This window comes from Crocodylus siamensis, chromosome 8, assembly GCF_052110815.1.
Source record: "Crocodylus siamensis isolate JL-2025a chromosome 8, ASM5211081v1, whole genome shotgun sequence".
NCBI lineage: Eukaryota > Metazoa > Chordata > Crocodylia > Crocodylidae > Crocodylus > Crocodylus siamensis.
In genome coordinates, this window is record NC_143402.1 from 8,477,759 (window position 1) to 8,492,638 (window position 14,880).

The following is a 14,880-nucleotide window of genomic DNA, read 5'->3' on the forward strand; positions in this document are numbered from 1 at the left end:
GGTTTTTTAGGGTGGGGGGGTGGGGAAGGGAACATAGAAGTAACCAGTTCAATATGATTCTCTTTTCCTATTATCTAAATGGGGTTGTAAGGCACTGCCTAGGCCTCCGTACTGTACAAACTATTCTACTCTCATCCTACCTGGGACTTGGAGGAGGCACCACTTATTTTTCTTAAACACTTTCTACTTTCAGAAGAAGCTGCAATGAAAGCAGCTCCTGCCTCTACTCCACAGGAGCAGAGCAACAGACTGGAGGAGTGAAAAGCAGACTGAATTATTTCATTCACCAGGAGGGAGAATGGATCAGAAGTCCATGATGCAGTAGGCAGCATCCACTCCTTTTGCTTTCTCTGGGAGAAGTGTTGAGACATAGTTCTACCACCAACAGTCCTCAGGATTTTACACAGACCAACTTCTTAAGAAGCAAAAATCTGCTCCTGCCAGAGAGCCCTGGGGGCATGGTTTTGGCTGCTGTTTTACAGGAACTTGCAAAGTCTTGCATCGGATTGTTTAAATGCGATTGAAATCCTCACATTCATGTTTAGTTTCTTGGAGTCAGCATCCGATTAGTGTAAAAGGCACTGGCGGGTGATTCTAAAGACTTCGCAATTGAACTTCTACCTCTGTTTCCAACAGCAGCATCACTGCAAGCTTTTTTCCTTCCTGTTCTGGAGGATGACTAAATGCCAAACGCTCTATTACTTCATGTTTCAGTTGCACTAAAACAAAGACTTGTAGATCTAAAAGCACTATGTATTTAATAATTTGTATGACCATTATCAGCTCATTTTGCTAGGAAACCATCGTTGTTTTGTGATGTCACAGCCATACATGTTATCATTATGATGTTCTAGAACTTTTCATTGAAGTTCATTGAAAGCTAGCGTCACTTTTAATATACTTGCTGTCTAGCAGCAAGAAGCTGAACTGATACCATGGAAAAAAGTAGTCTAAGCGAGAAGGGAGGATTTGAAATGGACTTCTCTATAGCAGAAACTGCATATGTTTCAGCTCAGGATGAAATGGTTAATTCCGCAATCTCTGTTTCTTCTGCCACTCCACTGTGCATTAAAACCGCAGCTGGTGACTCTCCTTTGAGGTCTATATTAGAAGAAAATACTTTTCAAGCTTTGAATGATGGGCCATGGGTAAAAAGACCGCGTCTTAATGTCTGTGACGACGGCCCCACTGAAGATAATGATTTTTTATCCCTCACCTTTCCGAACAAACTCTGGAAAATTGTTGAGAGTGATCAGTTTAAATCAATTTGGTGGGATCATGGTGGAAATTGTGTTGTGATTGATGAAGAGCTCTTTAAAAAGGAGGTGCTAGAAAGGAGAGGACCTTTGCGAATTTTTGAAACCGATTGCATGAAAAGTTTCATTCGTCAGCTTAATCTGTATGGATTTAGCAAAATGCGGCAAGATTTTCAAAGGTCTGCATCACTTGCTGAATTTCTAGCAGAAGAAAAAGCAGCTTCTGCCTTTAGCAAGGTAAAATATTAATATAGTTTGTCCAAGCCACGGATGTCCCTTGCTTTTTAAAATAATCAAATGGGTTTTGCGTGTCAAAATAAAAGGCTTTGTTTTAAGTTAATCATCGTGATGCAAAGAATCAAGGATGAGGATGTGATGGACTCTCTGATTTATCCATCACTCATTTCACAAATTATTCTCCTATATCAGAGTTCTCAAATTAATGACTGTTATTCACTTGAACACAAAAACGATCTTATAGTTTGCTTTTGCTCTTCCTTAAGCCATTGCAACAAAAATATCCTCTCGCTTCATTCTTACTTCCACTTATTACCAGATCTAACTGCTTTTGCTTTCTTGTGCCCTGAGAAATGTATGTGGCCAAAAAGTTTCTTAAGGAAAAATGACTTTCATGTGTTAATCACTGAAAATTAATGAGATTTTTTTTCTTCCTAGTGCACTTTGATGTTTAAGGTTAAAATTGGCTTGAAGTTAGACCTGTAAAAGGAATATTACATTAAAGGTTCTTTTATGTTCCTAATAATCCTTAAATTTAGTAAGACTGAGTGTTTTTAAAATACCTTTTACCTTTTCCACTTTGCATTTTATTTGGCTTCATTAATCCAGGTTTTCTGGTTTTGTCTACAAGTCTGAATTTAGCCCTTGGAGTGTTTTAAAGTTAGGGAACTTTCACTTTTGAGTCCTACTTCCAATTGTTTTGTACAATCTTTTATGCAGCCTTAATGTGGGATCTAAAAACTGTGCCAGTGTCCTTTGTAATATTCTTGTCCATCTCATAATACAATTGACTTGTGCTTTCCTTACTTCTTTACAGGGCAGTAATTAAATCTTTCTCCTTGCTTTTTTCTAGTTACAGTTCTACCATAACCCAAACTTTAAGAGAGGCTTTCCAAATCTGTTGGTAAGGTGTAAGAGAAGAGTTGGCATCAGAAATACACCAGCAGTTGCTTTTTCATTGGATCAAGAGTTCAATGAGACCTGCTTTAGGAACGAGGGAAGAAGTCCAGATGTTATGTCCGCCTTGGGAAGTGCTGCCATGGAGGAGAATGACTTGCTTACACCTGCTCCAAAGGAAACCATGCAGGTACCTGGGTTAAGGAAGTCTGCATCAAATAAAGGACTTGTCAGAGCAACTACCCAGCTCAAAAGTGGATTCACTTCTTCACCTGCAGCTTCACTGAGGCCATCAGAACATGCTACAGCAGAAGACGGTGATAAGTTAAATCAGTTGGCTCCGTTCCATTTATCGCAACATAACAGCCATAGCCAAGCCAGCAGCCAAGATATAGATTCCACTGCAACCACATCTGCTACCTCTTTATATCATGTCATACCTCCTGTCCCAAACAATCCTTTTGGACCTTTTAGAGGGCCTCCTGGTTTCCCAACCACATATCCAGATTTATCAGTGATGCAGGCTCACTGGGCTAGTTTGCTACCATTTTGTAACCCATGGTTCTCGATGCCCATGATTGCAGCAGCCTCCGCTCTTCCAATGTCAAGATCTTCTCATCACCGTGCTCCATCATACCATCACTGCCCTAACTGCAACTGCACATCTAATAACGCACCTCCTGGCAAAGGGACTGGACCCAAGCCTACTGATTATACAGGATATCACCGCTAAAGCAATGATTTTAACATTTCATATTCCAGGGGAATAAAGTCTGAAAAATCTGCAGTGCAATTATCTGAAGAATAAATCTTCTCCATTTCTCCTATCTTGTTTATCTAATGTAATTCCAAATTTATTTTGTATTTCATCAACCAGGAACTATTTAACCAAAAGTTATTGGTCTGCTTTAGGGATTTCTAATTATTAGCAAGCTTGGATTTCTAAGGAAGAGATCATAACAGTGGGTAATGGTCTTTCTAAAGATACTTTTTATGTTCATCCCTCACCTCTTGCTAGGGGGGAGAAGGGGTATGCTCAACGAAGCTCAGGAGGCCTGCATCTCTCTTCTGTTAAGGAGGTGGTGTTATATGAAGGGATGTGTGAGTGTGGGTGCATGAGGTGCGTGTACGCTGTATGGAGGAAAGTTTCCTTCGCCCTGTTACTGAGGCAATGATTTGTGATAAGATCATTCACTAAGGCTTCGTCCAGAGACCAAGGCTTTGACCTGAGGATTTAAGCTAGACCTCAGCCACATGATACTCTTCCTTCTCACAGTGTAATGACTCATTATTTTGCAATAGCAGATTTGTAACACATACTCTGTTGGATGACCCACATTTTCAAGTGATTCGTGTTAACTATCATAAGACTGTAAACTTCATGCTAAGCATGTATTATTACTACAGAGTCTGGTACAGTCTCTGAGAGCGCGCCTAAATCAGATCCAAGAGAAGAGAACTATACATTCAACAGACCAAAACCAGAAAAGATTGGTCACATTCATTTTCACTGAGCAGCAGGTGAGTGCTTGTTAAGAGGGAGAGAACATAATGGGGAAAAATTTAGGAATGACTTAACCACATGGTATCGCCTTCACTCAGGTCATTTTGAAAAGATGCTGCTGTTCAGGGATTCTTTGGTGAGAAGAACCACATTTTCAGTTAAGTATTACAGTATTTGAATTCCTTCATATTTGGATTTGGAATATTTGATGTTAACTAAAAGACATTTTGTTCCTTTTTTGGGAAAAATTGTGAGCATGGGGCCTGTGCCCATTGCAATTAATGTTGGAAGTTCATGCCCCAATTAGCTAGAGAGAGATTAAATTATGTTTAAAGGAGTATTTATTAAAAACCTTCAAGAAGCAGAGTGGAATGATTATTGGAGTTTAGCAGGGCTATCTTGATATGCCAATGGTGGTTCTTTTCCCTATGATGCAGGAAACTAGGTTTTACTTCCCTGCCCTGGTCACATAGCCTGTAGCCCAATCATGCATTAAACTGCTGTAGCATTAATCAAGGAGTCCTCAGCATTTGGGGGGATCTAAAGGGAATTGTTGAGTGCAAACGAATTTCATATGCTGCTTATAGGTTTTTGTAATATGCATCACTGGTACCCAAACACTTACCAAAGACATTTGGTTAAGTCTTCCTATCATCCAATTTAGTTGTGGTCCAGTCGATCAGTCTTTTCTCAGCCAAACACTATGGTCCTCTGCAACAAGGTGACTTGCATCAGCTGCACAGAATTGGCCCCTTTTGCATGCAATGCCTGTTAAAAAACTGAACCCCTCTGTAGTGTGCAGTGTCTTGTAAAACAGATTAAAGCTGGAAGAGATTTGGTGCTGTGGGCACACATGAATGCAGCTGTGTGGCAGTTGACATGTTTAGTGATACAGGAGATGATTGTAGTCAACCTGAATATTTACATTTTATATGAAATGACAAACTACCGTGACATAAAGGAATGTGACATATCTTGCAATTGTATAGGCAATTTAATCAAAGAATAAGCACACAATTGCTCATTAAGTCCTATGTCAAGCAGTTTCCAGTCATAGACAATTGCCTGCTGGCATTTATATTTACAATTTCTGTGAGTATCTTTTCTGAGTAGCATTGTGTGCATATAATTCACTTAGCTTTGTGCTGCACAAAAGCTCCAGATAACTACTCCCATTGGAAGACTGAGTAAATCTGTCCTAGAAGCCTGTCTCCTCCTGTTTCTTTTCCAAAATGTGAATTACAACTCAAGAATAATGAGGTTCACCTGAGAGTCCCACGCTTGGGTAAATGAGAAGTCAATCAAAGATGCAGCTGTAATGGGTTTTTACCAGCTGGAGGATAGGCTTGTAAAAATGTTTGTGGCCTGCGTACACATTGGTAGCCTTGGTGCAGGTTTTAGCCTGTAGAAAAAATTAAGAACAGAGTTTGGGTCTAGTTGAGACCTCTTCAAGGAGTAAATATCTAGAGATCTTTTCCTTGGCTGAATACCTGACACATATCAACAATTCATGCTGAGAACGCAGCATTAATTACTGGTATAATGGTTACAAATGTTAACACAGGTGAGGGGATCTTCCAATGAAATGGAAATGGTCAAAAAGCGGCAAAACAGGGCTTTGAGTTGGTCTTCAAAGGAGTCTTCTACCTTATTTCCAAAATGGTTCAATCTATGAAGTTTTCTTTTGTAAAGGAGAAGGGCAATTTTGATTGTCCTTGAGGCAAATTCTTGGCCTCCTTGATCAGACAGACAGTGAGATACCAGCTATCATAAGGATTCCTGCAAGTTGGAGTAAGATGCTCAAACTCATTGCATAGGCCAATAAAGAGTTACTCAATGCCACTCTGTTGCTACCATCTGTCATGGGGTCCTAACAAGCAGTCAGCATTACTATGCTGAATCCTTTAGCTCCACTTATATCACAGTGTGTGTGTGTACAGCTCGAGATGGGTGTTATTTTATTCTAATTGTGTTCATTTTATGATGCTGTATTTTTAAAGGGATCCTCTTGTGATGTAATGCCAATATTATGTGCTCGCTATTGTGATGGTTTTGAATGCTTATACAAATCATAGCATAGTGCCCATGGGTGTTTTAACTTTCATGATCTAAGAAAAGTTTATAGATATGTGACAGTCAAATGTAGGTAAGAAAGTTATGCTAAGGAACAGTGTTTGAAAAAAATATAGCAATCGGATGACTGGCTATACTGCCTTGAAGTCCTTCACCAGTATTTCGAGTTTGGCTTGTAATTTTGCTGTAAAATAGGTATTTCTATCCATTAAATTAAGTTTTTTCCCCATTTCAATTTTAAAGAGTGATGAATATCATCTCCAGGGAAATAAAAATGATGAGGGATAGTTTGATGAAGTCATTCTAAAGTAAATGCTGGTACCGGTACACAATTTATTTATTTTAGAGAGTGGAGGTGTCTGGAAATCTAATGCATGCAGGCACCCTATGATCCCTTTCTGTGGTCCTTTTGTCCCCACCTCTCCTGCCATTCCCAGTATTCCCACGTAGCAGCAATACCTCTATGCAAATTTGAGCATCCTGCAACCTACTGAATAGCAGCAGTGAACACGATCACACTCAGGAATTTTTTTGACAAAGCTAGAAGCAACACCAGAGATAGTCGAGATATTTTGCTACAGATATGGGAAGATGCTGCTGCACCTGTTTACTTTGTGCTGGCATATGAAAGGCTTTTTATTTTCTTCAGCATGTAAAAGAAGCAGCTTAAAAATGCATAAATTGATAGGTCAAGCTTCTGCATTTGCCAGGCTTCCAGGAAGGTATAATGAATGCAGGTATAAGGTAAGTAACAGAGGATGATTCAAGTGTCGTTAATGTAAATGGGAATCATATACAGACACCGAGAAGAACTTACAAAGATGCTGAGATTGGAAAAGATGCTCATTAACATAGAGTTATTCTGGTACTGATATACTTCTAAACAATTTGTTTCTTTTGTTACAGTTCATCATCAAGTATTTGGAGCCTTTTTATTTAGTTGCTGATAATGAGTAGAATGATCCAAGCCACATGTTTTACTGTAGATCAAGAGCCCAACATCCCTGACATAAAAGCCAGGGTTATACCACACACTCTGCAATGTGCATCAATGTGTTACACTGCTGCCCTGCCAACTGATTTGCCGTCCTGTCCTCAGCAACACAGTTCACAAAAGTTGTCCATTTCACAGGAACTGAGAGCAAGCCCCTGCTAAGTAAAAACTCACCCAGTGGCCTTGACGGGAAGAAAATCACAAGAACGAAAAATAATGGACTTTGAAGTCATGACCAGCTGCTGTGTTCATACAAACAAACTTGACATCTTATTTCCTGGACCTTCCCAGAAATGGGAAGCTGATAGCAAATTAAAAGATCACCCAGCGGTCATAGCAGGAGAAGTTTCAAAACACCCAAAGGTTAAGAACTGTGAAGTCAAGAAGGACAAGATGCATAGTCTTCATCCATACAAACATGCCAGTTGTCACCTAGAGAAGAGCAATGGTATTGGTCCCAATGCTGCACTGAGTTATCATCATTTCCTGACTCTGAATCCCATGCAAAGATTACCTCTTATAACTGGGCTGTCTGCTTGTCGGCACGCACCCACGTTTAGCAGCAATGAATGCCTACCAGTTTGCCCTACTGCCGTTCTCTCATCCACGGTTTCCTATGCCGTCACCTTTTGCCCTTTCAGTGCCTAGAAATGTCATTCACCACCACAACACATCCCCGTGTTATCATTACTGTCAGTGCTTTTGCTGCCTTAGGAGCTGGAGATCCTCAAAATCAAATTTAAATTAAGAACTTTGATGATACATGAAAAAAATATTGCAGGGACACATGCAATGAATCCTCTTAATACACATTTCCACTTTCTCATTTGGGAAACTGCTAAAAATTTAAGTCTCCAGACTTAACTTTCTTAGGTTTTTCTTCCTCCTCCTTACCTTTCCGTTTCTATTGTTCTGTGATCTTTTAAATAAATATAGTGCTCTGAAAATGGGCCTGTTGGTTCCCGCACTGTCAAAAAAAAGCGCAACCAGCCAGCTCTGTCCTTCATTGAAGTGTACTGATGAAATATGTTACACTAAATTATACCAAAGCTACACAAATGGGCTTTTTGAATAGCTTTAAACTGAAAGGAGTTAAAGATTTGAACATTTGCCTTTTTTAGACTGTCAAGTCATGCTTTCCTCATATAAATATTTTACCATCGTTTTGTCAAACCATTCCCTGAGAAAAACCCTTAGTAAGATATTAAATGAGTACGTAATATAGTTACCATTTGCTTGAAGTGATTTTCCTTTCTAAGCACAGAAGAGAGATTAGGTATAAAATACTGACAATCAGCATATGGGCTCTAAATCCAACTCGGGCAAGGGCTTGCTGCATGACTTTGGTAAGTCTCTCTCTCCTCCCCTTAATTTTTGCACGAGTAAAATTAAAATAATGTTACCTCTTTCTCGGTGTGGGAGTGACACTTAATTAATAATGTTTTACAAACATGCTGAGATCTTTTGAGGAACAAGAGGCAATAAAGACTATGGATTGTGGGCAGGTAGGAGTCAAAGGTTATTACAGACAGATTGAAATTAAATGTGGTGCAGCTTTGCTAATGAAAGATTTAATCTTAAGTGTTATAGGAAAAAAAAAACATAATGTATGTGCTGACTGGAGGATTATCTTGCCTCAGATTCAAAATGCTATGGCTATGCTGAGATGCTAGACATAGAGCTATCCTATCTCATTCAGTAAAACAAGTGAATTTCTTACTGAAGCACAAATAACTTTATCATAGATGAGCATTGAATAAACCGTGGCACAAATGGATTATTGACAGTGATGTATGACGGCTTTTTGATGATCTCTAGTGAAATGTAAAAAGATTGCTAAATATATCATTTAACAAAGGCAAGGGTTTCTTTTATTGGACCAACTGCATAGCTGGGATAGTTAGAGAAGCTTTCGAAGGTAAGGCATTGTTCATTAGTTTCAACATGCCTTCTGGAGGCACACACGAGGCAGATCTGTCTGGTGGCCGTGGCATCTGCCTCCAGGCTGCCACTGTGTTGGAATCAAACTGCTCAGCATACACCTGTTTTCTGGAGGCACGGTGGATCCAAACTGAGAAGACCTGAGAAGCGGCGCACTTAGTTGCATAATGTAAATGCAGACAGGTGCAATTTTCTCCAGCTGTTTTTCAGTTTAATCCTGACGCACCTCCTGAGAAGAGGCATGAACAGAGTAGTTCCACATGCCTTGCACACTTCTGTGTCTCAGTGATACCGTGCAGGGTTGGACCAGAAAGGGCCACAGGAAGAGCACACACTCCTACCACAACTTCCTGATCTGCAGGAGGTGTGTGGCTCAGTTCCACCTGGCTGTGGCAGCAGTGACAGTGAGATGACTATAACTATAATGACCTAATCAGTTAATGGCATGTTAACTGGTAATGTAACTATAATTTTCATAACATATGTACATTTGATTTAGAATGGAATGCTGCTGAATTTTGAAAGGTTTTGGAGGCATGCCTTAAGTCTAAAAAGGCTGAACAATGTTGCTCTGAGAAAATATAATTCACACCCATATGCATTCCCCTTCTGAACATGGCCAGGCTGCCACATCTGGGATTAGAGGAGACAACCAAAGCAGTGGAAATGCATAGGGGGTGCATGTGCACCCTCTGAGAGCACTGGTGCATCCCCTGACAGGCCACACTCCCCACTTAGGCGACGGGCAGGTGGGGGTGCCGGTGCCCCCCTGCGAGGGCCAGGAGCACCAGAAGCACCACAGCCGCTTCTGGGAGTACAGTGGCTGCTTCCCGGTTGGAGAGATCGGCCATGGGAGACCTCCCCCGTTGCTGACTGGTCACTGGGGGGGGCACATCCCCCCACAACTAAGGTGGCACCAGTCACCCATAAACCAAAGTATATCCCCTTCAACATGCAAAGGAGCTGCCAGTAAAGCATCCTTTCTGAAGTGCCCTGGGCTCTTAGAGTAATTCCCCCTCAGACCCATAATAGCCCCAGTTTGTGGACCCCCTTGGCACACCAGAAAGCAGAACTGTTGGCACAGATTGGGCTGTGGTGTTAGGTCTACGTGGGAGGAGGGGAGTTGGATGGTTGGCAGGCTGTATGATCATATTTTGCTGGTATAATTTAAGGCAGAATTGTCCCAAGCCTTGGGTAAACACCTTATTTGTACAAATCTAAAGAAACAGTAATACATCGGGCTCTACACATTTTATTTTTTATTGAGTAGGTAATTTACCCTGCTGTAATACCTAGCGACTGTAGAATCGATGATATCACTGCAGTAACAAACGCCACGTATGTCATAGGCAGGATGTCACTTCACAACTCCAACTGTCCACAATTCCCACACATGCCGTAACGGGGGCTTAAGCTGTCTTTAAGAACTGCTGAACTGAGTGCCTGAACATTAGACTTCCAGGTTTGACTTGCTCCTATATAGAATTTAAATGCCTATTACAAAAAAAAAAGTTTGCAATGGCAGTAGCTCTGAGTTCTGCTGACAAAAAATGTTTGGCCCTGAAAAATCTAATAAAAGGCTTTCATCATTTCCTTTAATCCTGGATCAGAAGGCATTACAAGAGGACTTCTTAGAAGACCCTGCTTATGAACCAGAGCAAGGAGAACTTGGCTCCCTCAAAAAGCTTCATTTCCATAGCTACAAAAAAAGCATGGCAGCAACAGAAGAAAAGAATGAGCTGCTTTTGCTCTCATTTCCCCCAAAACTGCAGCGGATAGTGGGAAGTGATGAGGTCAAGTCCATTATTTGGAACGATAATGGAGACCGTATCATTATTGATGAAACATGCTTTGAAAGACAGATTCTGAACAGAACCCATGTCTTGGAGATTTTTGAGACTGATAGCAGAAAAAGCTTCATCCGACAGCTCTACCTCTATGGATTCAGCAAAATACATAAAGACATCACTTGGCACTATCCTCAAGCAGAGAAAAACAGAGCTAGAGGAAGAATACTGGAAACAAAAAGAAAAATCTGTTTAAAATAATTTCCTTGCTTTACGTAAAGGACCAGATTTTCAGGTCTTGGTCCTTTGGCTGCCATGCTTTCAGCTCTCTCTGCTCTCTCCCAATGCTTTTTGTCTCAGGCGTTGAGTCGTATAGCATAACGCAGAGATACACAAAGACGACTCTGCATGATTATGAATTATCCATGAAGAGCTGTTTCAGTAGCCTGGGGTGCAGGGTGATCAAAGCCACACCATTTCCCTGGCTATACCCCTTGTGCCTGACAAGGGAAAGGGGCTAGTACATAGTGTGGCACTGGAGCCACGGCACTGGCTTTACACCGCACAAGGATTCCCAGATGGGGGACATCTCAGGAGTCTCCTGAAGCAGAATTTACAGCTGCTTTTTACTGCAGAAGCAGTGCTGAGGATCTCAGCCCAAATATCTTCTGTAACAGCGGTAAGTACCAGGTGATTTAAAGGCCTCTTCAAGGAAGGATGTTTAAGAGGAGTGTATTGACAATAAACTCCCCTAGAAAATCAAAAGGTAAGTAATTACTCAATGGACCCATTGATTGTTTCATCTAAAAGAGAGAATTCAAGTCAGGCTTTGCCAGAAAAGGCTTATTAGGAGGGAGGTAAAGACCTAAAAAGCTAAAAGACAAGATAAAGAAAAGCATAAAAGGGGAAAGCAAGAAAGTTAAGTGTGTCGTCGTTGTCATCATTTACAACACGAATCCAAACCAAAACCTAAAAGGAATGATTGTGTATGTGGAGCAGAAAGAGCATAACCATCTTCAAGACACACAAATACATAGACAGCAAACACGGCAGACAATAATTTGTAGTGCAGAATTAGGAGCAATAGGATTGCTGAGGGAACAAAGCATTTGTAGTGAGATTGGGAAATGGCATTCATTCAACTGCTAGGGACATGTCAAATCGAACTGAGAACTACTCTAGCCAAAGTACGGTATAGAAAACCCTGCGCTGCTTCAGGAAGATGGACTTCAATGTATCATTAGGTCTTTTTGTTCTCCAGCTGCTCCAACTTAATTTACACGTTTAAAAATGACAATTCAGCAAAATAAACTAGAAAAACCCTCCAACTCTTACAAGGTGACAACAGTATATACATATCTTAATATTCTTTACTTAAGCCAAACTCCTATTAACTTCAATGGGAGTTTGATCCAAGTAGGAAATATAGCATCAGGCCAATAGTTCTTTTTTATGAGAGAGAGAAAATGTGAGGCTTAACCGGACAGAGTTTACAACATTCAGGCAACAAAATGTTTTATGACATGGTACCTTCAATTTTTTTTCACAAAGTAAAAAATTCTTTATTTTTTTTGTATGTGAAGATAAAAAAAAATGCTTGGGATTTTGCTTCAGTTGTACCACAACTCACATTTCAGGAGAGGCCACCCTTCCCTCATTCAGAGAATGAAGAGAAAAGCCACCATCAAAAGTAATAAGGAGCCCAGTCCAATCAATGGTCATTTGAAGACAAGAAAGTCGGCTGCTCCAAAGAAATATATTGTTTTTCAGGATTCAACCACTTAAAGAAGAGCATAAAAGGGGGAAGCAAGAAAGTTAAGAGTGTTGTCATCGTCATCATCATTTACAACACGAATCCAGCTTCCAACACCTGTCTGGATCGTCCCAGCCAACGACACACCCTTTGCTTCAGGAACTGAGTGGCCGTCTTTTCTGTGAAGCAAAGTAACATCTGGGATTGGTGAGATCATTGCACTAAGTGTTTTTCTGTCTCTGAATATAGAAACTGCTGAGATAATACTTGTTGTACTAATAAAATTAGACTTTGATTTTAGGACACAGCTGTCTGTGTTCATATTTCACATTCCATTTAAGGGTTAATTGTGCTTTAACTATTCCTAAGCACTATCTGGTGGTCGGTGGTGCCAACACTTTATGCAACTGGTCTGGTGACTCTGGGCCTCCTCTCAACTCAAGAGTGTAGAATCTCAAATTGTGCCAAACCCCTGTGCTTGATGATTCCCATTTCAGACTGATCCAGATCATGGTGTCTTAAAATATACCATTTACTGGGGAAAATAACTGAGGAACTGGAGTATTTATTTATTCTTTTGTGTTATGTTTTTTAAGCAGGCAGCGTAAGGCTGAGCCAGGGGTTAACAACCCACCCACCAGATGTAAAATTTAGTCAAGCAGTAGCATTTTAACAATTGTTTTAGGCAAAAAAAGTATTTGCCTCAATTCCAACACTCAGCACCTTGTGATTGGGTCCCATCTGTATAAATCCCATCCTGCAGTCTGAGTTGCAATAAAATGTCATCTAATTACCTGTATTATTTTACAGTCACTAGAGCAATACAACTATTCTAAAATAACCATGGAGCATTTCAGAATGAGTTCCTTTTTTAATTCTGTATTCACACCAGTAATTTTCCAGTAAGTCTGCTCCCAGGGTAATATTTTCAGTTCACTTAAGTACCAGAACAGATACTGAGAAAGTGGATTGAGTTCAGGAAAGAGAAACAAGTGTGATTAACTCCTGCTGGGGTTGACTGAGTCGGAGCTATAAAGGACTTGTATCAAAAATGTACTAAGCAAAAACAGAAGGGAAGGAGGAAAGCATAATGTTTGAAGGATGTAAAAATCTAGGATGGAGAATTATTTAATGAGAATCTAGGAGGGAAATTAGAATTAATAGGATGAAGTTTAAAACAGGGCATATGTAAACTGAATATCAGGGGAAAAAATCTGAAAGGGAAACAACTGCAACAGTTTTCCAGCTGAGTCGGTGACAACCCTGTAGTTTTGGACACCTGAAACTCTGGATAAATATTAAAAAATGCACTCTAGGGAAGACTGGCCTGGCCACTGAGATTATCAACTGGATATATAAATCAGTCATTTTAGTGATAAAAAATAAATTAATAATATGCACCTATATGTAAATGGTTTACATCAGCAGATCTCCAAAGGGTGTTGCAAAACAGTCAATGTCATTACCCCCACTTTACAGATGAAGACATTTAGACCCAGGCAGGGAAATGACTTGCTGAGAGTCACCAAGCAGGCCACTGATGCAACTGGAAATAGAGCCAATGTCTTCTGAGTCCCCATCCACCTTTCCAAAGCTTCACTGGGAATTGTATGGTAATGAGATGCTCACCAAGCTTTCCCTAGGCTTCAGATGTACTTAAAATTTCACAGAGGTGATAGCAACTGCATTTAGTCTGTAATTCTGTCATGTGAAGTATCCCCATTTGTATTCACTGTTAATTTCCACCACTTTATAAAGAATTTAAATAAAAGCTGCTCCTGTTAAGTGGCAGATAAAAATCCTTGAAAAATGTGCCTGTCTGCATTGTACTCTACTCAAATGCTTGATTGTTCTGCTGGAAACTATGGGAAAAAGTGTTTAAAGCTATGAGGTGGGTTTGACCCCTTTATTTTTTCAACATCTTCATCGGTGACCTGAAAGATGGGTTAGAGCGTGCCCTCAGCAAGTCTGCAGATGACACCAAACTTTGAGTAGTAGATATGTTAGAGGGCAAGGCTAGGATTTGGAGGGTGCGTCTACAAATGCATTAATGCCGAGTTATGGCATATTACATTTAGTACCTCTAATATGAGGTACTAACTAAAGGCGCAGTAGCAACAGCCCATGGTCTTTTTGTGGCGCTTAACGCACAGTAGAAGTCCACTGCACAGTTTTTGCTGTGATGCACTAATGCGCAATAGAATGAGTCTGCTGCGCATTAAGCATCTCCTGTAGCACACCCAGAGAGACTTTGACAAATTAAAGGATTAGCTCAAAAGAAATCTCACAAGGTTCAACAAGGACAAGTGCAGAGTCCTGCACTTAGGACAAAACAATCCCATGCACAGTACAGGCTGGGGGCTGACTGCATGGGCAGCAGCTCTGCAGAAAAGGACCTGGGGGGTACAATGGACAGTAAGATGGATACGAGCCAACAG

At 40.5% G+C, this 14,880-nt stretch overlaps 1 protein-coding gene across 1 annotated transcript; it reads left to right on the forward strand.

The window, feature by feature from the left end:
* The first annotated feature begins 212 nt into the window (after nucleotides 1–212).
* On the forward strand, nucleotides 213–8,903 carry LOC149858044 (heat shock transcription factor, Y-linked-like). Its single transcript, XM_090060091.1, has 2 exons — nucleotides 213–1,493; nucleotides 2,347–8,903. The coding sequence occupies exons 1-2, from the start codon at nucleotides 936–938 to the stop codon at nucleotides 3,121–3,123; spliced, it is 1,335 nt and encodes a 444-aa protein (XP_089916217.1). The 5' UTR covers nucleotides 213–935; the 3' UTR covers nucleotides 3,124–8,903.
* The last annotated feature ends 5,977 nt before the right edge of the window (nucleotides 8,904–14,880 follow it).